Source organism: Fukomys damarensis, unplaced genomic scaffold (genome assembly GCF_012274545.1).
Source record: "Fukomys damarensis isolate Sample0158 unplaced genomic scaffold, DMR_v1.0_HiC HiC_scaffold_30, whole genome shotgun sequence".
Taxonomy (NCBI): domain Eukaryota; kingdom Metazoa; phylum Chordata; class Mammalia; order Rodentia; family Bathyergidae; genus Fukomys; species Fukomys damarensis.
Genome location: NW_022900942.1, coordinates 65,310,311 through 65,335,475, shown reverse-complemented (window position 1 = coordinate 65,335,475; position 25,165 = coordinate 65,310,311). Strand labels below are relative to the sequence as shown.

The following is a 25,165-nucleotide window of genomic DNA, read 5'->3' as shown; positions in this document are numbered from 1 at the left end:
CTCCTACTTGGAGTAGTCCAAGTCCATGACATTTGAAAAAACAAAAGAGCACACCTGCCAGGCCGTCTCCCCGCCGCCCAGAGGGCTTCTGCAGAAGCTGAGGTCAGTAGTGGGGCGATCCAGGCGCCAGGGAGCGATGCGCGCAGGCTTTGTGCGCGCTGACCGGGTCGGGCGCCCATTCATTGGGCCGCTCTGAATAGCCGGCGCGATTTGCATAGTTATCGGGGGAGAGCAGAGCCGGCCTTGGACTCTGGGAGCCAACCCTCTCTCGGGTTGCTGGAAGTGAACGAGCAGGGAGGGGAGGGGGCAGCGGGCCTCAGTTTATTGTTCCAAGAAATCGAAAGTCCGGACTCCGGAGCCCTGGGCTCAGCGCTTGCCCTGGGCGGAATGAATGGTGTTTGGAGAAAGTGAGGCCGCGCTGCACGGGGCTTTCCTGCCCCGGGAAGCTGCGGAAACCAGCAGGCAGAACAAGAGCCTTTCGACGACGCGTCCCTCTGCAGCCCACGCCCCGCCGTCCACACCCTGCCTCACGCGCGACCTTGAGGGAGTTTCGGGTTTTTAGGGAAGAGTTTTTGTCCCCCGTGTATGACCTGAGCGCTTAATGAGTGGTGTAATTTGGACGTAATGAAATAACCCTGATCTGCGGGTCACCTGATTTAGGCTTTCTAGACGGAGTTGTTGAAAACTGCAGCAGATGCTTAAAACTGCGTATGACAGTGAAAGACACATTGGCGTGAGTCCCCGCCCTCCCCTTTCTTTCAGACGCCCTTCTCCCAGGCTCTTGACCGCTTTCCAAAGCAGTTCTGAAAGTGCTCTTTCCTGAGTGTCTTCTAAAAATATAGTGAAAAAATATAATGAATGCGGCTGCTGAACTCTCAGCAATCTGTTTTTTACTGTAATACATTTTAAAATTTAAATATTCACTGGACTTTTAGATTGTGTGTGTGTGTGTGTGTGTGTGTGATGTTCGGCACATATATCAAAGCCATGCTGGGTCTGGCTATTTTGCCTGGATTGATCCTGAACTCCTGGTTCAAACTGTCCTCCTGCTTCAGCCTCCCAAGTAGTTGGGACTACACCCTCTTGCACCAGACTTGGTGCTTATATTTTTGAGACCAAACGTTATCTAATTTACACATTCTCTGTCATTTCTGTGACCTCCCGGGGTTACGGCTGCAGAAACTGATCTGAGAGTTGCCATGAACCTACTTGAAGTGAGCTGTTCCTGAGCAATGAATAATTACGGTTGTGTTTCTCAAAATAATGGGACAGATCCATAGCTGACAATAACAGAACCACAGTCTCTTCACAGGTTGGCTCAGGATCAGCTCTTTCTTTGAAACCATCTGTATTTCTATTTTTCCAAGAACAGAAAGAAACCCAAGAATATTCATTCTGTTCTCGTAGGAGGCCGGTGCTGGGATTTAGCAAGTAGATCCGTATGCAGGCGAAGTGTGGGTTTCTGTGGCTGTGTCTCCGAGGAAGGTCAATACGCAGGTAGTAATGGTGGCAGCCTGAAGACGGGTCATGTGTGCTGGAAACTGCCCACCTTCTCCGTATCTCAGGCTTCTTCCTTCCTCTTTTCTAGACATTAAACGCAAAGCCTACATCTGCAGTTAATCTTGTGAGATTCAGAATTCAAGGGCAGCCAGGACACGAAATAAACACGCCATACTGTTCTTCGGTCTTGACCCCACTCTTAGAATTGCACGACTGTATCAACAAGTGTTATAAAATACTTCTGTGACCACTTATGTCAAAGTGCTCGTCCTTGAAACACCCTCCCGTTTTATCAGAATTTATCCTTAAAGCCCTGTGGATATTCATTCGTCGTGTGCAGTGCATTTCTGTGGGGCACTGGCCGAAGCTGTGTCTTCAGAGTGCTGGTGCTTAGTTCTCTGGCTGTGTGGCTGGTGGGGCTGACTTACCGAGCCTCTCTGCTTTGGGTTTGCCCTCTGTCCTAAGACAGGAAGAGCAATGAGCCTGCCTGGAAGGGATGTCAATCACTGAGTGAAGGAGCGCAGGGCTGGCGTTGTCTGGGAGCGGAACTGCTGCCCCACACAGACCTGTGTGGGAGGTTTTGTCCCAAACTGTGCCCTCTGGGAATTTGGGAATTTGGAGCCTGGATTGAAATCTGTCTTGGGCTGCAGTGCCCGGGGCTGCCTGTCACTTGCTGAGCTGTGACAGTGGCTGAGTCTCTTACGCTGCGGGTGTTCCTTCTCCCCCTCACCTCTTGTCTGTTCTCAGCGTTGCTGCCACTGTGGCCGTGGTGGCCCCGGAAAGGCCATCGTGACAACTCGCCCCAGCCTTGCGGTCACATTCTCGCCCTTCCCGGGCACTTCCCACCAGCTCTGGAGCACACAGCCCTCGGGACCACCCTCCCGGGTGTGTGTCCTTCTCACTCCTTGTCCCCTGGCTGGGCCACCTGCAGGCTTAGACTGTTCCAGTCTCTCACTTTGCAAGAGGCACCCATAACCCGACAGCATCATGGTGCGTGTCACACTGATAAACTGAGGTAGCCCGGGCTGGGGGTCACGGTCTCATTCTCACTCACACCTGTGCATCCTACATCTGTCCCTAGCTGGCAACCGTCTGCAGGTGCCAGGTCAGTCCCTCCCCTCCCTCTTGGGGCTCTGAACCCCAGGACAGCCTCCCTGGTGCCTGAGGCTGCAGTCTTGTTTCCGGCCCTCCCTGGACTCCTGGTACAGTGCTCTTTCCAGGGAAGCTATTGTGTGCTTATCTTATATCGGCACTTGTCTGGGGGGAGGGGCTGTTGCACTCAGCTGCACGCACGTTTGTTTCCTTCAGCTGCTGGAGGAGCCTGGCATGGCTGTTTCCTCATGAACTTTACAAAGCAAACTCTTTAGCAGAGCAACTCCTCCCTTAGTAAGAGTAGGAGAGGTCCAGTTATTTCCTGATAAAACTTGGAGCCTGGGAGCATACTCCTGTCTCCCTGCCTGCCCCGCAACGACTCCTTCAGTGACCTTGTGCAGGTCTAAACGTCCCTGCTGTGATGTTCTCACTGCCCACTTGTCCCTTTGGTCTTGGACAGAAAGGCAGAGCATTGTTTGTTTCCTAGACTTTCTGACTTAAGAACTAGATCATTGATTGATTTCTTGGCGTCACAGTACTACTAAAAGTATTGTATACTGTAGTATTAACGAGCTGTTTTTTAGCTCATAAAGAATTTTTTAAAACATGTTTTAGAAGTCAGATGTGGTGATAAGCACTCTTGTATTCCTAACACTCTGGAAGGCTGAGGCAGTAGGATCGCAAGGTGGAGCTCAGCCTGGGCAACTTGGTGACTTCCGGAGAGCCTGTCTCAAAATTTAATTAATTAATTGAAAAGTCTGGGGAAGTAGCTCATATGAAGTCTCTGTATTTAATCCACATATATAATTTATATTAGGAGAAAAATACATGAGGTTTATGATACAGAGATTTCCAATTTGAGAATAAGCCTATTCAAAATTAAGGGTACTGTGTCAATAAGTTTACTAACAAATGTGATTTATGATTGAAACACTGTAGTTGAACCAGAAAACTTAATTTTTAAGAAAAAAAGTTCCTAATGGATAAAGTAAAGCCTGTGTTTTGGATTCAAAGTTCAACTGGAAGCAAGGAGAGAGAGAAATGTGGAATTTAAGCCTTAATCAAGCTTTGGCTGCATCCCTCAAATGTTTCGGTAAGCAAGATGAACTGCAGGCCCCTCGGAAAGATGTGTGAAGCTCACTTGCATGGCTGTAAATTATTCCTCTACTTCCTTTGCTTCTGAAACACTAACATGCATCCATGGCGTTGGCGGAGCCCCGGTCATTGCAGCATTGAGGAGGGGAGAACTCCACAGCAGCGGTTTAGCTGAGGTCGTGAACCTCGGCGCTGTTGGAACTTGCCTGCCCGGCAGCTTCAGCAGAACACACCACGTAGTCGGCCTCTGGGCTCACCCCCGTCGTGCTCTGTATGCTGAGGGTGACATTTGGGGCCGAGAGAGACCATGTGGTGGCCAGGAGCGCAGGAGGCCGTCAGCCTGCCCCTTTGTCCTCTCCGGCCTGGCCAGGAGCCCTTTCTCCTGGTTGACTTGTCCCCAGTCCTGCTGGGGGAGGCGGTGGCGGGCAGGCAGAGTCCAGCGGGTCGGGTAGCATTCTTGTCTCTAAGTGTGTCTCCAAGTGCTCCTGCGGAGGTGCGGGGAGACAGCGCCAGGACATCTGGAGGCGGCTGCGGTGAGTGGGCAGTTTGTAAACCAGCCAGCGGAGGGTTGACCCTCTGCACACCAGAGTCACCTTCAGAGTCTGACCTGCGGACCAGCGGCCAGTGCCCCTTAGACCCTGCTGCCTGAGAGCCTCCGGTGCGGCTGTGGGGTGTCCCAGTCAGCTCCGCGGGCGTCTGTGGAAAGTACCATCTTTTCTCCTTCCTGAAAGTGTTTCCTGCATTTTCTTCTGTTGCTCGGTGATTTCTTCCCTCCTGAATCTCAGGAAATTCTCTACAACAGCGATGTTATAGGAGATGCTTAAGTTTGGCAGGTCACCCTCAGAGTATAGTAGAGCAGAGTCGCACACTGTGCACTTGGCTGGTTGCTTCAGGCCACATTTCCATGTGCTCCAGACTTCGGATCTGATAGCTTCACCGTGAAGTGTGCTTACTTTGTTCTCTCAAGCCCAGGATAAAACCTGCTTTCTGAGGGTGCCCCCATCCTGACTTCTGTCTGTGCGAGTGTTCTTTAACCATGGCTCTAGCTTCCTTTTTTCTTTTTGTACCTCTTATCCAGTTCGTCTCTGAATTTTGATTTCTTTCTTTAAAAAAATTCCTCACTTTGTTTCTGTTTCTTTCACCTCTGCAAATGGCCACCCGTGGTCGCAGTCACAGCCAGCTCGCAGCAGGCTTCTGATGCCCGCTAGTGTCTTACCTCTGCTGAAAGACTCTCACCATGTGTCCCTCCACTTCAGGAGGTACCAGTCCTACTGCCAGGGTCCTCCTGGTCCTTCCAGATTCGGACCTGGGGGAGCCAGCCCAGCTAACCACGAAATATAGCGCAGAGTGAGGACAGTTGGCGCAAGCTATCAACACCGGCGCCTCCTCTGTGAGAGATTTTCACTCCTTTGCACAGACCCGCGCCCCACCTGCTGTGGTTTCCTACTGTGGCTCCCTTATCCCAGATGCACCCCATTTCCCTCCCGAATCCACCCTGACCTCTCACGCACAGCACACAGCTTATGCTCTGGGCCCACTTTGTTTTATGGCATGCCAGCTGTCTCGTTTCTTGTTGAAGCTGTATTTTGTGGTGAATCGGGATCCTATTCAGCCAGAGTCGCCCTTGGGCCTTCTTTAGGATGGCTTGCTCAGAATACCGTCGGTCAGGGTCAAAAAGAAGGGACCCTTAAGATTAGAACTTCAACTCACAGCACTTTGCAGGTGCAGGCAGCACTGGGGGTGGGGCCGGGGCCAGTAAAGGTCTTGTGAGCCCTCTACCACTGGCTCCCCCTCCCCTGGCTCCCTTTGAAAACTTGTTTGAAGCAGGGCCTTGCTTAGTCACCCAGGCTGGCCTCAAACTTGCAGTCCTCCTGCCTCAGCCTTCCACTACTGACATTATAGTTTTGCAACCTCCAGCCCACAGCCAGGATTTCTTAATCCACAGATAACTTCAGGGCATGAGGTCATGGCTTTGGGACCTGAGTCACTGGGGAAGGGAGGGTGGCCATGCCCATGGTCCCATGTGGAGGAGATGAGAGCAGAGGATTTCGCAATCACATGGTTTAGTGGAGGACTCTCAGGCTGGCGGTGATTAAGCGGGGAGAAGAACAAGAACAAACCTCCAGGGGAGACTGTGGGTCAGAACAGGAGCCACAGAGGAAGGGCGCCACTCGCTCAAGTACAGTTGCTGGGTTGGGACAAGTAGCCCCTGCCCCATTCAGTCTGAAGGAGTGGCTCTGAGAGATGCTAGTTTGGCCTTTGCAGCAGACAGCGAGGGCCCCGAGGGCCTTGGATGCTGGCCAGCAGGGTGACCAGGTGTCACCCATCACAGCCAGAGCTCCCAAACTGCCTGTCGTATACTGTTGGGTCCAACTCTGGCCGCTCCATGTGTTTTGAAGTCCAGTGGTTGAGGTCATAGCTCACATGTGGGGACCCACAAGGTCTGTCGTACATCCCAGAGAGGGGTCTCTCCTGTGGGGTCCTGTGAGATGCCTACACTTTGAAGACACGCAAGAAGGAATGCGTTAAATGTCCTCCATCCTTCCACGGGTGCTGGGATGTGTGGGCATCCTTACCCCGTCTTTCATCACTGCACTGAAGTGGCAAAGGAGACACCCTCCCCAGGTCCTTCTACCCTACGCCTGGGGGTGCCGGTGATGGGGTGTTGTGCGCTTACTCGCCTTCCGGGCTTTGGGGGAGACTTGGTGACCAGTGGCCTCTTTGTCCACTGCTTTGGTGGCACTACAACGAGTGCCCATCTCTGCTGTGAACCGTGAAGTGACCCAGAGGAGGACAGAAGCTCCCCACACCAGTGAGCTCCTAGGAACGGTACCCATGGGGCAGCATCACCAGGTTTCCAGTCTGGGGCCCTGTCCTGCAGTCATCAGCACGGTCAGGTCAACAGTATGGTGCCCTTCATGAGTCTGCCTGTCTCACTTTCCAAGGAGCCACACGTGTCTTCCCCCATCACTCCCGTAGAAAGGGTTCTAAGTGCCCCCTTTCCAGGGCACGGGGCTGTTCCTTACCTTACAGGTTGCGATTTAGCGACCTGTTGTGTGGGTGTTCGGGCCTTGCCTTTGTTGGCCACTTGTTGGCTTTTGTTGTGTTGTCCTATTTTCATATAAAGTAGAAATTTCTACCTGCCCAGTTTTAAAGGGCTGTGTTTGAGTGCGGGAACAGCTGTGCCCCTCCAGGCATTCTGGGGCAAGACATCCTCCCTTTCTCTGGAGCAGAACAAAGACGTCCAGAATTTATGTCACAGATGGATTCACATTGATAAAAATCACTTTTTACTGCATGAAAGAATGCTCTATTCTCTTTAGAAATGAGCATAATATCTCCTGTGTCTTTAGTGGTTTCTAACTTCTTTGGTTTAGTTTTAATTCTTGTAAATGGACTGAATTAAAGTGGACCTCATTTCATATGGTCAACCTTTCCCTGAGAAGAATTTGTGCCTACAGTGGTTTTCGATAAATGAAATCATTTTAGATTCCATGTTAAAATAACATTTGAAGGAATCATCTAGGAAAGAAGATTAACAACTCTTTGGCTACTGCTGTTGGTTAACCTAAGTCTGTTTAGTTGTGCTGTGTACTAGTTTTAGGGCCTCTTTTGTGATTAGTGGTACTCCCTGAAGAAGTGGAGGGATATTAGGATTGGCCACTCCCCTAAATCTGAACACTAATGATGGCGAAAGCATAGTTTGTTTCAAATCGTGGACTTGCATGATTCGAGTTACTAACATACTTTGTCACTGGACAAGTCCAAAATAAATCACGGGGAGATGGAAGGGGCTGGGGATTTAGCTCATATCACTGTGCCTGCTTTGAAAGTGCAAGGTCCTAAAGAGAGGGAGGAGGGGTGGGGGTAAGAAAGAAAAGAAAGAAAGTGCAAGGTCCTGGGTTTGATCCCTGGTACCAAAAACACCCCCAAAATAAAATCCCAAAATAAGTCACGGGCAGCGTCCTTTAGGTCTGACAGCACCACAGCGATGTGATGTCCAGTTGATTCTTCAAGGCAGCACCAGGCAGCACCTGGTTAGCAGCGGGGTGCCATAGCCCTCCTTTGTGACACAGGCCTCAGGCCACGTTTTAGGCCCTGTCCTTACCCGGCGAGGAGGATGTGCTGGCACAGTGTGGCTGCAGTGTGATGAGTATACCACAGACCCCTCCTACCAGTGGAGCTGTGCAGTTCCGTCATTTTGGGGTGCGTTAGAGTGGGGCACGGCCCTCCCCCCAGCCTGCTGTGGGGCATTGCTAGGACTTCACAGAGGGTCCTTCTGATCCTTGGTGCCCAGTCCCAGCCGCAGGGCGGTGTGCCGCCTGTCTGCCGGTCTGTCCTTCTCTGGCAGGCCCTGTGCACGCAGTCCTGTAGCACGAGGTCTCTGTCGGCCGCCTTTCACTCCGCGTGCTCTTTCCTGCTCTCCCGGGCCGTGTGACATGTGTGTCAGTGCTTTGTTCCCCTCCGCTGCTGCGTCGTGTTCCCTTGTGCATGGACCACGTGTTTATCCAATTTTTGATTGAGGGACCTTTTAAGCATTTCCAGTTTGGACTTTTTAGAGTCGTGCTGTAAATGTGCACGTCCAAGTGTTTGGGGTTCGTATAAGTCAGTCACTGCCTTTCAGCGCCATTCTTAGGAGTAGCACCTGGGTAAGTTGGTGTTGAATGTTTTAGAGAAACTCTTAGACTAGATGTACTAGTTTGCATTCCCACCAGTTGTGGGTAAGTGCTTCAGTTTCTCTACCTCCTGTTTTGAGCACATTTTTTTTTTCCCCCAGTACTGAGAATCAAACTCGGGTCCTTGTGCTTAGCAAGGGATGCGGCCGAACCACTGAGCTAAATCCCCAGCCCTCTACCTCCTGGTTTTATAGTAGTAGACATTTTATTAGGTGTGCTCCAGATTCTCATCGTATTAATTTGCATTTCCCTAATGATTAATGATGTCGAGTATCTTTCATGGGCTTGTTAGCCATTCCTCTGTCTTTGATGAGATGAGGTGTCTATTCAAATATGTCGACCAACTTATAATTGCATTCTTTGTATTATTAGAATTGACTTGTGTTTTCATATTTTCTGGATACAAATCTTATATCAGAAATTTGATTTAATAGTATTTTCTGTCTATGGTTTGTCTTAATTTTCTTAATGCCATATTTTTTAAGTACCCTAGTTTTGTTTCTGTTTTTGAATGTTCAGTGTATCGATTCTTGTGTGTGTGTGTGTGTGAATTACTCATTTTGGCTTCATAGCTAAGACTTGATTGTTTCTTTTTGAATGTTCAGTGTATCGATTCTTGTGTGTGTGTGTGTGTGAATTACTCATTTTGGCTTCATAGCTAAGACTTGTTTGCCTAATCCAAGGTCATGAAGATTTTCTCCTATGTTTTTCCTAGAAGTTTTATAGTTTAGCTCTTACATTTAGGATCTACTTTGAGTTAACTTTTGTGTCTGGTAAGGAGGCTAGGTCCAAGTTTGTTTTGCACGTGGATAGCCAGCGGTCCCAGCAGTAATTATTGAAAAGGAAACATTGCCTTAGTACGTTAGCCCCAAATCAGCTGACCACAAATGTTAAGTATCTGTGAACTCTGTTTTATCCCACTAATCTGTATGTGTGGTCTTAGGCTAATGTTGCACTGTCTGATTTCTTTGGCTCTTATAATGAGTATTTAAATAGTTGGTATAAGTCATTCAACTCTGTTTGCTTTTTCTAAATTGCTTTGACTGTTTGAGCTCCTTTTCATTTCTGTTAATATTCACTTGACAATTTATGTAAAAAAGCCAACCAAGGTTTTGATGGCACCTGGGTGGATCAATTTAGAGAGATTGCCATGCAACAGTATTGTCTTCCCCATCTCTGAATAAGAAATATCTCTGCAGTGCTTCGATTTCTCTTGAAAAAAATTATAGATATTTAGTGTACTGGTTTCAAATTTCTTTTGCTAAACCTTTTTCTTTTCTTTTCTTTTTTTTCTTGGTTTTTTTGAGACAGGGTATCACTATGTAGTTGAGACTGATCTGGAACTCACTGTGTAGCCCAGGCTGGTCTCGAACTCACAGCGATCCTCCTGCCTCAGCTTCCCGAGTGCTGGGATTGCAGGCGTGTGCCACCACGCCCGGCTTGCTAAACCTTTTTCTTAAGTGCTTTTTTTTAAAAATAAAAGAGTCGGCAGTGGCTGGCGAGTTGATCTAGCCCTTCTGTGGCCCTTGTGTTTTCAGGATTTCCTTGTTATGATCTTAGAAGATCCGGCTTTCTATCTCTTGCACCTGCTGAGACCAAACCTTGAGCCCAGCCCAGCTAGCTGTCCTCATTCGTTTTCTAGAGGTGATGACATTTGCTGACAGCATCACTGGGCATTGCTTTCCCTGTCTGCCAACTTTTGGGGCCAGCCCTGCCTGGGAACCCCATGCCTTGGGCGAGAATGCATCTTCCACCACTGTCTTTACCAGTTGTACCTGAAGCTCTAACAGTGTTTCAGGCAGAAAAGTTCCCCAACTTGGTGTCTGTTTTCCCTTGATTTTCAGTGTCCCACAATGGTTGCATTTGAAAATGTTCTCCGCTCGCAGAGTTGACTTTGGAGAGGGAAGTTTGTCAGCCTCTTTACTCTGCCATAGACAGAAGCTCCCCTAACATATTTTAGTTGATATGGATTCTCTGACTACCATGACTTTTTGCACTGAGAAGCCCTTCCTGTCATTCATCCCTCCGGCTTGAACAAATGAGCCATTGCTGCTGTTCTCTGTGCTTGTTAGCCAAGTACCCGCGTCCCTGCAGGTAGGTAACAGGTGCCTCTGGGGGTGGGCAGTGCTCCTGAGTGGAAGACTTTGACATTAGCTGTCTGTTTGATACTGGCTTTAGTGTAACTGAGTGAGTATGTGTTCCCCACCCATGTAGGCTCTTTCCTCCAGCAGCTTCAGGTTGATCTCAGAGATGGTGCTAGTTACAGTTATGCTAAACTGAATTTTCCCCTTGAGCTAAACGTCAGTCCTGAGCCTCAGTCTGAATCACTGCCAGCTCCACAGTGAAGAGCTCGGGGAAGTTTGGTTCCTATGAGAACACAGACATCGAATTCCAAGCGTCCCGCTGCCTGGGACCTCGCTGCCAGCAGCTTGGAAGGGTGGAGCTGTGCAGTAAAGGAGCCCCCAACTCCCCGGGCAGCCTGGGGATGTCGAGGTCCCGGGAAGCGGGCAGGGAGGAGAGGTGTGAGCGTGCGAAGACCCCATAGCACTTAGAGGGGGCCCGGCAGGGACTTTTGAGGAAAACAAAACAGGCCATTGGTTCTTACTGGTGTATTTCAAAAGGGAGCACTTTGAAGAAGGTGAAAGGGGATGCACGTGGGAGCCGGACCGCGCGGGGCTCACCCGAGTCATCTGTGAAGGTGGAGCCAGGGTTTGGACTCATTCATCCCTGAAATGTAGGGGTCAAGGGCATGTCGCCGCCTGTGTATTGTAAAATTATAATATCAGGAAGGACTTAGAAATCAGTGGAAATTAGTTTTTAATAGCAGATTTCAGGGGAGGGGGAAGAGACCCATCCATCCCCAGGGACCGTGTCCTGCCCTTAACGCTGCAGGTGCATGAGTATGGTATCTGGTGGCAGTCGGTCCACCCGCCTTTGCTCTCAGCGATCCTCTTGAAAACTCCTCACCTGCTCTCCACCCACTGCAAGCTGAAACTCAAGTCTGAAGCATCCGGATCCCGGCTCCTCCATTTCTGCAGGGACGCTGTCTCCCCGGAGACCCAGCGGTAGTTGCGTGGAGTCCGGAGGTCAGTAGGAGAACTGCTGTCCCAGCACGTTGAGTCTTCCTATCTATGAATAAGAGCGACCTCTCCTTTCTTCCACGTCTTTAGCTTCTCTCACAGAATCTTTGCGTTTTTAGTTCTTGCTCTTGAATTTATTTCGCTAGATTTGTTTTTCCTCGCCTATGTTCTTTCGGGTAAAAGCGCCAGGGCTGCGTGATGCCAGGTGTGAGCCCTGGCTGAGAGGGTGCGGTCTGAGCCGTGCTGGCTGCCGTCATGAGATCCCCCGCTCGTCGCCCCTTGGGTGTGTCTGTGTAGTGCACTCAAGGGTTTTCTGTCTTAACCTTGGCTTTCATGGCAGCACCGCAGTCCCCCTAAGTTAAAGTTCCTGAAGGTCTCCTGGAAGTGGGTGCAGCGTGGGCCCGGAGCGCTGGGTAAACAGTGACAGAAACCTGGAAGCTCGCAGCGCACGAAGGAGTCTGGTGATCTGTGCCGTGTGGCCGGATTGGCTGAACTCCGGTGTCAGAGCTGGAAGAAGTCCGAGAGAGCCGTACCCTGAGCCCCAGGCAGCAGTGGTGGGAGCCGCTGGTCACACCCCCACCACTGCAGTCCCAGCCAGACCCCGGGTCCTAGTCATTCCCGCAGGACCCGGGGCTGTGAAGAGGAAGGACCAGAAGCCCTGCTGCCGTTCTCAGCCTCTCCACTTTGCACAGAATGCCACCAGCTACCGCGCTCAGCACCCTAAGGCCGTCTTCCTCTGTCTTCAGTGCAGCGGTTATTATTAACACAGTCTTAGATGGGATTAACATTTTTCATAGCACTCATCCCATTTTGTGATCAGAAACCCCCCTTATCTGCAGCAGATACTTTCCAAGACTCCTGAGGCCTGGAGAGCTCAGCCCTGTAGGGGCTGTGGTTTTTCGTATGCATAGAATTCGCAGGGTATGTTTCACTTATAAATTAGGCACAGTAGGAGATGCAGAAAACTAATAAAATTTAACAATTATAACACTATAATATGATAAAAGTTACTTAAAACTTATGAATTATTTCTGGAATTTTACACTTAATATTTTTGTATCACGGTGGAACATGGTTAACTGAAACCGTAGAAAGCAGAGCCTCCGATTAGAGGGGTGCTGTGTGCCGTGGCAGAGACCCTAACATCTCGTCTGCCTTTGCTACAGCTGGGCTGGGCGTGCGGGTGAATTTGGGGGAGAGTGGAAGGGGTTGCATTTATCTCCATAAAATTTTTTTGGGGTTTATTTTGGCTCAGTTGAGATTCTATTAAATTGCATGACATGGTATATTTGGTTTTTATATAGCTGGTGCTTTTCTTATATTGTTACCTAAGTCGCAACTTAAAATACTGAACGAAGAAGCACTGAAAAGCTAGTTGAGTCAACTTTGTGTTGCTTGGCTGGACTTCAGAGAGAGCATTTTGGGGAGCACAGGCTCCCCCACCCAGTCTCGCCTTTGCCTGTCCGGGGCCCACAGCCGTCTGCCACCCTAGGAAGTTGGTTCCTGGGACTCCAGGACAGCTGCATTGGGAACAAGGTGCCATGAGGAGGGGAGCTCGGGGTCTGTAGTGTGCCGTGTGGCGTATGCATGTGATATGTTGTGTGTAGTGTGTAGAACAGGGGCCACAACAGAGGGGCCGAGAGAGAGGTCATCCGTGACAAAGGCCACTGAGAGGTGAGAGATGGAAGGTGGAGTGCCGTCGGGTCAGGAGTTGCTGGAGACCTCGGGGGGCACCGTTGGCTGTTAAAGGGGGAGTGAGAGAGGACCTGAGGCAGAGTTGGAGGCAGGAGTGCAGCTCTGTGTACACGCTTAATCTGGTAAGGGTTACTGACAAAAAGAAAAGCGTCTAGCTAAAGTTGACATCTGTGGAAAGGGGCAGCAGCCTGATTTCGGGGGAAAGTGGACCACAAGTGAGAAAATCCAGCATTATCAGCCCTGGTGAACCCTGCACGCCTGTGGTTGGACCGTTCATGGTGCGTGTTACATGTTTGTCTACTGTTAGCCCACAGGGGAAGATACCGTGGGTGATTTCTTTGTGAGGCAATCCTCTGTCCCTCTGAGACGTGTGCTGCAATAAAAGTGGCCCTAGCCCACTGGCTCTCACGGCTTTGCAGTGATAGTTCTGGTATTCAGTCAGAAGCGCGGACACATTTGGCGAAAAGGTTTGAAGTCATCCTAGTCCAGGGTCCATGGACATTTGTAAGGACAATTCCCCTTAAACTGCCACCAGACACATTCATAATTACATAATTTGGTTGGGCATGGTAGCACACATCTGTAATCCCAGCACTTGGGAGGCTGAGGCAGGAGGATCACCATGAGTTCAAGGCCAGCCTGGGCTCCTTAAGGGAGTTCAAGGCCAGTCGACTACATAGCGAGACCCTGTCTCAAAAAACAAAGCAAAAAAGTTGTGTAATTCGAGGGGCCAGTGCAAAATGAAAACAGGGGCCCCTTGTTTACATTTTTGAAAATTTCAGGACAGTTTCAGCCAACCACCTTAGCAAGCAGCCCTCAGCAGGGGCCTGGGGCTATGTAACACAGATGCTAAAGTAAAAAAAAACACAAAACAGGTAAAATCTGTACAGCAGAGTGCAGAAACAGCAAGAGAAACAGAGAGAGAGACAGAGAGAGAGAGAGAAAGGACAGACCTTGGAGGGTTTGTGGACAGTGTCTGGGCTGGTTATAAAATGCTAAATTGATACTTTAAACTATTTAAATGCTTTAAGTGCTGCCAACATAATGATAGAAGCTGTGTTTTAATCCAACACGGTTGTCAGTATCCAGCCCAAAGGTTGTCATCCCAGCACTGGCCATGAATTCAAGGTCAGCCTGTGTGTGTTCGGCCCAAAGGTGGCAGGCACTTGCTTTCTGACCTTCATGTTAGCCAGCTGCACCCCAACAGGACAAGGGAGAAAAGAGGACGTGAGGTTCAGAATCGGTTTGGGCACCTTGGCGCATTTGTGCTCTGCCTCGGTACTGCATTGTTTGGATCGGATAGGATATTAAAATTCTCGTCCTTGGCAACAGAAAGAAAACCACTTCGTGATGCGTGAGTTCTGGTCCTTTTCAGCTACACTTGCGCGCCAGCCAACACCCAGTCTCCGAATGGGGCTGTGGAAGCAGCTGCCTGGGAAGGGGCCTCCGTCGTTGTTTTCCTGCAAGGGGTCCTCCTACCTGACTGGTTCCCCAGCTCACAGGGAAACCCGGCTGTGTCCATTGCCATGGAGACAGGCTCTTGGCAACACCCAGGGCTTGCTTGTTTTCTGAGAAACTTCATCATCCCGCCTGAGGGAAAAAGTCAGTTGTGTTAGATGCCAGGTTCCCAGGGGCTTGGCTTTGACTTTCCCTGAGGTGCGTGATCGCTTGTTCTTCCTCAGATTCTCTCTCCCCCCACTTTTTCTCACTTTTTCCTTCTTTCTTTCTCTTCCCTCCTCTCTCTCTCCCTCCCTGTCCCACCACCTCTCCCTCTTCTTCCCTCCTTTCTCCCCCCAGTTTTGTCCTACACTGGAAAGGGCCCTCTGGAATCTCTAGAGTATCTTCAGGCTTTTCTTTTACTAACGGCCATCAATGATTAAATTGGTTTGGCCCCAGACTGAGGATTTGCTTTGGGGGAGGGCAGTGCGCTGTTCTCTCCCTGGGGCTTCTGTCTCAGGCCAAAGCCTGAACAAAACAAAAACTATTCAAGTAGTAAAATAACTCAATACTATTTTTTGAACAATTCTCTTTTGACATAAAAGCCTACACAAGAAAGATTTTTATGTATGCCACATAGTTACACCTTAACTTTGATGTTTTAGGATTTAGCGATGTTGGAATACATGGCTATGTATTCTGTGACCTACAAAACGAGTTCATTTGGTAGCAATTAAAAATAAAATTTAATGCATAACAAGTAGTCAAGCACTACCTACCAGCAAGGACAGACTCTGCCTGCCTGAGAAGCCTGAGCTGGGAACCCCTGGGGTGCGCTCCAAACTGGGGAGGTGGAATGGGCTGCGGCTGTCACCCGGCAGGCTGTTTGTGCAGGCAGTTTTAAAATTTATTCTTTCTTTTTGGTATCAGGGATCAGTCTTCGGACCTTGAGCTTCTGAAGCAGGAGGCGGAACCACCGAGCTAGATACCCAGTCCTAAATTTATTTTTTACTAAGTTGAAGGAATACAAGTTCAAATGATGATTAAAAAGTGATGAAAAAAATACCATGAACATTTGAACTTAAAAATTCTTATTACCTATTCACCCCTCCCTTTGAACACACCTATCCCGTCTTGGTGCCACTTTCTGCAGCGGCTCTGCAAGTCCTGTTTCCCGAGTGTCTTTAGTTGCGCCGCGGAGGCTGCCTGGTGTCGGGAATGGATCCAGAGCGGTTCGGTTTTACGGTCGTTTAGACCGGGGAAAGCCGAGAGTCACACAGCACCGGATCGAGTGAAGAAGGTGGGTGAGGACACTGTCGGTTTTTGTCAGCCTGCCTTTCTGCTGCAGGGCAGCCCGTCACTGTGCTGATCACACCTGAGGCGTACAGCCGGGAAGGAGGGCTCAGAGCGGGGGGTGAGTGTGCCGCAGTCAGGGAGGGGCACACGAAGGAGGATCGGTGGCAACGCGTTCCTCGCTGTAATAAATGTTTAAAGTGTAAGCATCACCGTGCATTTTGATCAGCTTTGTGTAACCGCGAGCACAGAAACAGGGAACGCGGTTGTTACGATTGTGAGTGTCGTGTGCCACACGTAATCGCACGTGCTAGGTTGTGCACAGCTGGCGGTGTGTAAGTTTCTCTAACCAGCGTCACCTTGCCCAGGTGACATCGGGGTCTCTGGTGTTGCTCGGCAGATGCTGCTTTTCTGCTCGGTGATAACCTCAGGGACCTCCGTAGGACCTGTGGTGGGAGGCAGCTGCCCACCACAGGGCAGAGTCCCACTGGGGGGACGCGTGTGGTCCCCAGGGTCCCAGGGCGGGAGCTCAGTGCCGGGGGACAGTGAGGCTGTGGCCTGCGGATGTGTGTGGCCCACAGCGAGGAAACACGGATTTGCTGATGCTTAATTTTTTTGTTGCCACAGCAAAATGTTAGTTTCAAATTCAGTCTTGGTCACTGATTGGTTAAATTCATTTCGGTCATTTTTTTTTAACCCCAGTAAAAATAGTCCCAAAAATTTTGGTATCGGAAACTGTGTATTTATTTTTTAAAATTTCCTCTGCTTTCTCTCCTTGTGACTGAGCAGGTGTGTGTGTCTGTGTATGATGAATACATTCCCCCGTGTGGCTTGAAGGTGCTTTCAGGACTGTTGAAGGGTAATGTTACTCGTGTTATTCCCTTCTCGCCCTGACTGGAGGTGGAAGGAGAGAGACAGGACAGGGTCTCCAGTCACAGTCGACCGTGTCCTCTCTGTCCCAGAGCAGGGAAAGGAGGTGGGGTGTGAGAGCCCCTTGCTCGCCTCATGTGGCCTCACAATTCTACGTGCGATCCTGTCTATTCCGATCCGGCCGCTTACACACATGATTCAGACGTGACTAATTTTGAGCCTGCCTCCTTCGCTATGTGCCTGTGGTTTATTATTACAGCTTTGGGGCGGGGTTGAGTGACCATGAATCGGCCCCTGGAAGGGCAGTGTGCCGTGGCCTGCAGCTCACTTGTCCTGCGGTGCTTTCATTCCTCTCTCACCTCCTTGACTTCTTCCTCCCCTTCACCCCCCTTGTTTACCACTGTTCAGAAAAAGCAGAGTTCTCGGCCTGTTTGATGCAAACAGACATCTTTCATTGCTTTGTTTGTTTTTGTTGTACCCAGGATTGAACTCAGGACTTTCACACAGAGCTTCATCTCTGGCTCTTTTTTATTTTTTGAAACAGGGTCTCGCTAACATTGCGAGGACTGATTTCATGATCCTCCTGCCTCAGCCTACCAGCGTGCTGAAATTACAGGCACGTGCCACCACACACTCAAACAGGTGTGTTTAGCAACACTGTGTACCCATTCTTGGCACGCTTGTACCCATGAAAACATACGTGACCAAGAAAACCAAGCACACGAAATATAGCACCACCCCTGGTTGTCTGGCTCCTCCCTGCTCTCTGAGGAAAGCCCTTCATCCAAGGCCATGCTGGGGACTCCTGTTGGCCTGGGACTGAGCTCAGGGCTCCCTGGCAGGAAGCCCTGCTCCCACAAGGCCTGCCCTGTCCTGCCCTGTCTAAGCATGGCAGCTCCACCCGAGCCTGGGTTCTGATATCCTGGGTACAGCACGCATGATTGTCATCAGCGGATCACGACAAGGCCAGACACAGTCAGTGAGACACGGAACATGCCTTTCCAAATGGAGCTGCAGTTTCATACTCCAGCCACACCCGAGACTGTCTTGTGTGTCTTGTGCATGCTCCATGTCTGTTCATCCATTTCCATGGGGGAAGAGAGTGATAGAACTCAACTCTCGTGACTCGGAAGGTTGGCTTGCACTGGGGTGGGTGTAAAGGCTTGATGCGTTTAAAGGATTTGTGACTCCACCAAAACTGCCGCTCGCCACAGCACCTTCATCCTTCTGAGGAGCGTGCAGGACCATTTGAAAAATACTGATGAACAGCTGTTGGGAGCCTCTGGCCTCGTCGGCATTTTAGATACTTCATTTTCAAGCCTGGGAAATCCGCAGTGCTGGGCAAGCCCCAGGAGCCTCCAGAGAGGAAACACTGACCTGGCCAGGAGGCTGTGGTGCCCACGTGGTAGCATGGTTGCCGGGAAACTTTCCAGTGGGCTGCGAGGTCCTGAGAGGCAGCGGGGAGAGAACTTGGTGCCCGGGGAGTGAGGAGGAATTTATTTCATGCTCAGTGGAGTTCGGTGTCCTGAAGTCTCACTGATGCTTACATCCATGCAGAGAGCGGTGACTGTTGTGTGTCTTGAACTGAGAAAAAGGTACAAATGCGTTTTGCAGCCCTATGACTAAACAAAACACCATCCAAGCACGCACACTGGAACTCAGGATTGCGGGGGGCCGCTCGGGCACAGGCGGGCGGCAGCCCTGCCTTTCCCATGCCTCCGTTTTTAGGCGTGAAACCAAACTTTTCTTCTTGGTGGGTTCCTGAACCTCATGCCCATTTCTGACTTGCGTTTCTGACCCTGCCTCCCGCCTGCTGCCCCGCGGTTGGTCTGTGTTGAAATATTTCTGCGGTCTTTGAAATGATTCAGCAACCTGGGGGACTTTTCAAAAAAAAAAAAAAATCCTCTATGACATGCTCTCTCCAGTCTGTTTCCAGCTCGCTTTCATCTCTGACACGTGGGGGCCGAGCAGCAAGGAGTAAGAGTTACCCTGCAGAGCAGGAGTTAGTGCAGTGCGTGAGAGGAACCCTTTGTAGTGACACCCCCCAGTACTGGCTTCTCTGGGATCTAGTTTTAGTGAAAGACAGCCTGGATATTTTTATGAAATTCATCATTTAGAGGGTTTTCTGTATAGCCAGTGCTAACAAAGTCATCTTTTCCTTCTCCTTTTTTTGCTGTGCTGGGGGTCGAGCTCAGGGCCTGGCATGTGCTAGGCAAGAGGAGCTCTGCCGCTGAGCGCACCCCAGGCTGGAGGGTTTCAAAACCTACCCAGCACAAAGAGCCACCCAAGCGGATGTTACGAGCGCGGGTGACGCTCAGTTCATGTCCTGAAGTGTGAGCTGCTGTCCCGTGGTGACGCGGGACACAGACCCCAGCGTAAGAGATGGGGCGGCCCCGCGACTGCCTGGCCTCCTGCACCCCACCCCAGTGACCACAGGGTGCTCTGTGTAGGAAATGGAGAGTTCGCTGGGTGTCTGGCAGCCCTCGAGGTGATTAAACTGGGAGGCATCTGTTCCCTAGTCAGGTGTTTGTTGTTGTGGAGAAAGGCATTGCTAGTTCGGTTCCTGTAACCTTGGTTTTTTTCCCTCCCTGGACCCATCCACCTATAGGGAACAGATAGGGTTGATGATATCACAGGTCTTCACATGCATGTGGAATACGGAGCACAAGAGGTGATCTTTGCTGCCTGGGTAAAGCACCACGGTTTGGAAGTGTGTTCCGCTTTTGATGAGCTCAGAAGAAGAATTTGAACCAGAGTCCTGGAGCACTGTGTCATCCTGGGTGGCGAATGTTATTTATCTTACTACCAGACAATAAATATCACCTGCTGTCCCTTAGCACCCACATCATTACATGAAGTCCATTGTCAGCTAGGCGTGGTGCAACGCCGGCTACATGGGGGAGGGCCGGGGCAGGAGGCTCGCTTGAACCCAGTTCAGAACCAGCCTGGGTAACAGTGAGACCACAACTCAAAAAACAAACACAACTGGGTATTTACAGAAATAATAGTTTGGGGGAAATGGCACAATTAAGCATGATTTTTTATTAAGTTTATTGGTACATTTTAGATATGCAGTAGTTACATTCATCATTGGGATCTTCTACATTCCCCTACCCTCCCTTGCTTGTTTACAAAGACATTGTTTCCATGATTTTCCTTTTCACATAATTTTTCTTCTTTTCCCTTTTTACCTTTCCCCTACCTCCCCACTTCCTCTACTCTTTTAGACCTATTCTTCCTATTACACAATATCGCTTGTACGTTTTGATCCTTATTTACACTTTTAGTTTTTCACAGCAGAGAAACTATTCGGTATTTACACGTGTGACTTAATAATTTCACTTATAGTATGACCTCAGTGTGCATCCACTTAGCTATAAATATCTCTAGTTTCTTGTTCTTTATGACTGAGTAGTACTTCATTTTATAAAAAAAATACATCTTCTCTATCCAGTCTCCAGTTAGGGGCAATTGGGCTGTTTCCAAGTTTTAGCTATTACAAACTGTGCTGCTATAAATATGGGTGAGCATATATTAAAAGAATTCTTTTAATTCTTTGGGAAGATACCCAGCAGAGGAATAGCTGGGTCAAATGGGACCTCTAATCCTATTTCTTTGAGGAGTCTCCATTGATTTCCACAGTGGTTGCACCAGTCTACACTCCCACCAACAATGGAGAAGGGTTCCTCTCTCCCCACAACCCCGCCTGCATTTGTTATTGGTTGATTTCTTGATAGCAGCCATTCTCTGTGGGGTGAGGTGGAATCTCAGTGTTGTCTTCATCTGCATCTCTTGAATGACCCGTGATGTGGAACATTTTTTCATATGCTTATTTGCTGCTTTTACTTCTTTGAGCATGATTCATTTGGTTTCTTATAAAGTGTTTTTTTTTTTCACTCTTTTTTAATTTTAAAAGAAGTCCCTTTAAAGGAATATGATTAAAATAATGAACTTTAACTTAAAAATGAAAATAGCCAGACACGGTGTAGCATACTTCTAATCCCAGCACTCAGGAGGTGGAGGCAGGAGGAGTGTGAGCTGGAGGCCAGGGTGGGCTACCTTGTGAGTTCAAGGCCAGCCTGAACTACATAGTGAGAACTCTGTCTCAAAAAAAAAAAAAAACAAAAGAGAGAAAGAAAAAGAAAATAAACATATTAAAAATATTATCTGATATAAATCTGTGTTATGTTCCAAAATTAAGAATAATGCTCTAGAATATTAATTATTTTCTATTCAGGGGGTGAAGTCATGCCCATTGACTTGAATAGGATCATTTTGTTGTAATGGAGCTACTGTTGGGTAATTCTGTTTTATGTGAAAATTTTTTAGAGACAACCTAATAAAAATTTAAAAACAGGTGCATGGTAAGTTTGTTTTTAACACAGAAACTGTTGTAAAAATAAGTATTTTTAAAAATAATTTAAATGATTAAAATATTTAAGAGAAAATATTGTTGAGCATATTAATTACTACGTAAAAGTATAAAAATTAAAAGTATCAGTAAGGCCTTCTATAGAACTAAAATTGTACTGTGCTATTTTTCAAATTTCACTGGAAAACAAACATTTCGGAGATAGTATTGACCATATGTCCTTTATAAAGACAATATTACGTTCTGCGACCTTTGAAGGTCAAATCCTAGTAAATGAGAGAAACTCCACAGTGCTGATCCCCTCTCCACACTCTCTGTGGTGTCCATTCTGTAGACGCTTCCTCCACATCAAGTACACATTCGTTTCTAGATCTTTCTGGAATGTTCTCTCCTTTTCCCAAGGTAGAGGTAAAGCAGTGCTGAAGAACCTGATGGAGATACTTTTCTCACAGTCATGCAAAAATTATTTTTGAGCAGTTTGGACCTGGTACTGATCCCAGCTGCTTAAAGATAAAATCAGTGGAGACAAAGGGACTCTACAAATGCAGAGATTAAGAAAGAGTTGAAGAGAATTTTGAAAATTGGGTCTTTGTGTTCTAAAGTTTTATTCACCAAAGAGAACAGGCAGTAATGAAAGCAAAGAGAGAGAAAAACATTCTAGATAATTACAGGAAGGACGGTGGGGGTGGGACATAGGGGACCCAGGGGTGGGCTCCCCTCGCTGGAGGGAAGTGTGTGCATTTGCATCTTGACTTTAAGCCTCTTCTCAGCATTTCATTATGAAAATCTTCATCCTATGCATAGAAAGCATGGTACAGTGAGGTCTATCCCATACTTTGATTCTGCGGTCATCCTTTTTCTCTGTTGTCTTCATCATCCGTCTATCCGTGTATCCATCTCTCTATCCATCCATCAGGCTTGCTTATTTATTTATTTATGGTACCAGGGATTGAACTCAGGTCTTTGTGCTTGGAAGCAGGCGCCAGAACCACTGAGCTAAATCCCCAGCCCCATCAGGCTTATTTTTGAGGCTTTCTAAAATGAGTAGAGACACAAATACTAAATTTCTAATCATGTCAGTGTGTACATTGATACTTGTGTATGATCCTTTTTATTAGTTGAGATAAAGTCTTCATGTCCAAATCTTAGATGTTGGATTCTTTTTCACAACTCATTAGGCTGTTACTAAGATAAGGAACACACATCTCCCAGAAAATTCGCTTGTGCCTCTTTTTGGTGGGGCTCAGTCCCGAGCCCTCACACTGGTGCACTCTTCACAGAGATGAGTTCTGCTTGTCCCAGAACTCATGTTTGCAAACCTTCTGTGTCCCCTGCCTGCTCTGGGTCAGGGCCCTGCATTCGGTGCTGGAGTCTGCAGACTGTACTGGGTCCGTTGATTCCCCTGATCTGGTGAATTTTTGACTTGCAGGCTTGTTCCCCGCCATTCTCAATCTGGCCACCAATGCTGAGATTAGCGCCAATGCCACTTGTGGTGAGAAGGGACCTGAGATGTCCTGCAAACTCGTGGAGCACGTGCCCGGCAGGCGTGTACGTAACGCTCAGTGCCGGCTCTGTGATGCCAACAGTGCAAACCCTAAAGGTAAGTGTGGCTCCTTCTGTTCCGGGACAGTTTGTTCTGTTAATTTATGTTTATGTTATGCTATGCCGTGCTATTTTATGTTAGGCTGTGCTGTGCTGTGCTCGGTTACTTCAGTTCATTCCATTGTTTTACCTTAGTGTTTCTCCATGCACCCTAGCCTTGCACCTGTTCACGGAGCTGGTGCCTGCCCAGGCAGTGTGACTTTCTGCAGCTAACTGAGGCTTTCATTAGAGGTGTGAGCGTGGTGTTCACCTTGAGTGCTATTCATTTCCATTATGAATTTAGAAGTTCAAGGATTGAAAGCAAGTGCCAAGAAAAATGCCTGGTTTTATGTTCTTGTTAACAGAACGCCACCCGATATCAAATGCGATCGATGGCACCAATAACTGGTGGCAGAGCCCCAGCATTCAGAACGGGAGAGTGTACCACTGGGTCACCATCACGCTGGACTTACGACAGGTAGGTTGGCTTGCTGGACAGGGCTGGGCTGCCGGCCGGGCTCACGGTGGCTCCTGGGGCACTGCCCTGCTCCTCAGCACGTGCACATGCTGACCTCTCTGCTCTCCACTGGGGAGGTCCCGTGATGGGCAGGCCCAGCGTGTGACACCTTTCTTGTCACCTATTATCATGGCCGGAGTTGCTCCCCTGTGGTTGGGGTTCTTTGTACCTCTGTAGCAGGACAGAGTCACTGTTCAGGGTACCAAGCCAGGTTGTGTGCTGGGTTTCCCGGGGAGGGTACAGGGTCAGAAGCACGCACTCCGCCCATTCAGGCTGACCATCTCACTGTCTCCCTCGTGTGGAGTTACTGTATGAGGCCTCAGAATGGAAGGGGTGTTGTCAGACCTCTCGGCAATGCCTCAGCCACATCAGATGCATCTGAGGGCCGGGGCCAGTGGCAGCTGCTTGGCAGCAATGTGGGCAGCCTTCAGCATGCAGTGGGAGATGCTAATTTGGATCTGGCCTCACCTGTGTCTTACCTGGCTTTAATGCCACAGGAGAGAATCAAAAGTAAGACATGGGACCATGCTTAGCCTAGTATTTTTAGAAAAGACGAAAAGAAAGAAGTCTGAACAGAGAAGATGGAAAAGAGAGACAGGAGGTATTCTGCAGCTACTGTCGCAGTTCTTGGTCTGAGTTCCTTGTAAAAGCCATTGCATTCCTATTTCCTTTAGAATTCCTTTGTGTAGGAAACTCTAGATTTCATTTAAAATATTGAGATTAATTGAAAGAGGTAAACAGTTGATGTGAACATTATAGGACTGAAATAGAAATTTTAGACATTTAGTGATAATCAAAATTCCTTGTATAAGTTATGGTTTTAAAAATGTATAGGATTTTAGGTAGAAAACAAAAGGATGCTGTACTTATATTTAGGTATGAGAAACTTTTGATCTCTAGTAATAATAGTGAATAAAGTAGCAAAATGGGAAGCTCATATATGCTATCGTAAGGATAAGTGTCCCCCAATGCATGAGTGTCATGGTGGCATTATTGGGAAGTGATGGGGCTTTTAGGAGGTATGGCTTTATGGTAGGGATTTGGTCACTGGGGGTATACCTTTTAGGGGATGTTCGGGCTTTGACCCCTTCCTCTTTCACCTCCGGGGTACCCTGAGGTGAGCAGCTTCCTCTTCCTCTTCCACTCCTGCCATGATGTGAGGCCTCACCACAGGCCCAACAACAAGTGGGCAAATTGACCATGGACTTAACCCTCTCAAACTGTGAGCCAAAAAAGCCTTTCCTTCTTACCTTAGGTATTTTTATCTCAGTGATAGAAATCTCTGCAAGACAATGAGTTTGGTGAAATTAAGAACTGGTTATTTTATACAGACCCTTCCAGTACTGTCTTGTCCTGATGTAGGTCAAGCTGGACTTTCTCCAAGGGAGCCATGTGAGGGATTCCAGAAAGCAGTTTTAGACCTTTGATGCATACTTAAAAAACAAGTGTTTTGCCTAGTTATAGTACCTTCTAAGTAATGCCTGGTGTTTTGAAGTTAACTTTTAGAAGGTGATAATCAAAACATTTGCCACTCAGAGGTTTCTTTACCTTTTGCACAGTACAAAAATCATTCTGTGCTCTCTTTTGAATAAAAATTATATTGAGTTTATACTTTGGCAAGTTCTTTTGAAGTTCATTTATTTACTTATTGAGCCTTTCATTTAGGAATGTTTTCTCATTGTGTAGAAAGCACATGACAGTAAACATGCACAGACCCCCCCCTGAGATCCAGGGATCTTTAAGCTTTGTACCTCATTTATTTCAAATGAATCACAGTCATCAGGACATTTTACTGGCATTTCAGTTTATGTATTTAAAAGATACAGATACTTGTTCTGAATAGACACCATGCCGTGAGCCCCCCTAACAAAATTAGCAGTCATTTCCGAGTAACTGTTTCACTGTCAGTTTTGCCAGTTTTTCCATTAACATCTTCTGTAGGCTTTTTCCTTTCTGA

General features: G+C 48.3%; 1 protein-coding gene across 3 annotated transcripts in view; it reads left to right on the top strand.

Annotated features, from left to right (window-relative positions):
• Lama1 (laminin subunit alpha 1) overlaps positions 1 to 25,165 on the top strand; it is a 195,123-nt gene that overhangs the window by 75,748 nt on the left and 94,210 nt on the right. For 2 of the 3 annotated variants that reach the window (XM_010638668.3, XM_010638667.3), the window contains exons 2-3: positions 22,540 to 22,710; positions 23,057 to 23,169. In XM_010638668.3, coding sequence (XP_010636970.1) covers positions 22,540 to 22,710; positions 23,057 to 23,169 — 284 coding nt within the window. Of the gene's footprint in view, positions 1 to 15,779; positions 15,876 to 22,539; positions 22,711 to 23,056; positions 23,170 to 25,165 lie in introns of those variants that run through there. The other variant, XM_010638669.3, reaches the window with a different exon arrangement.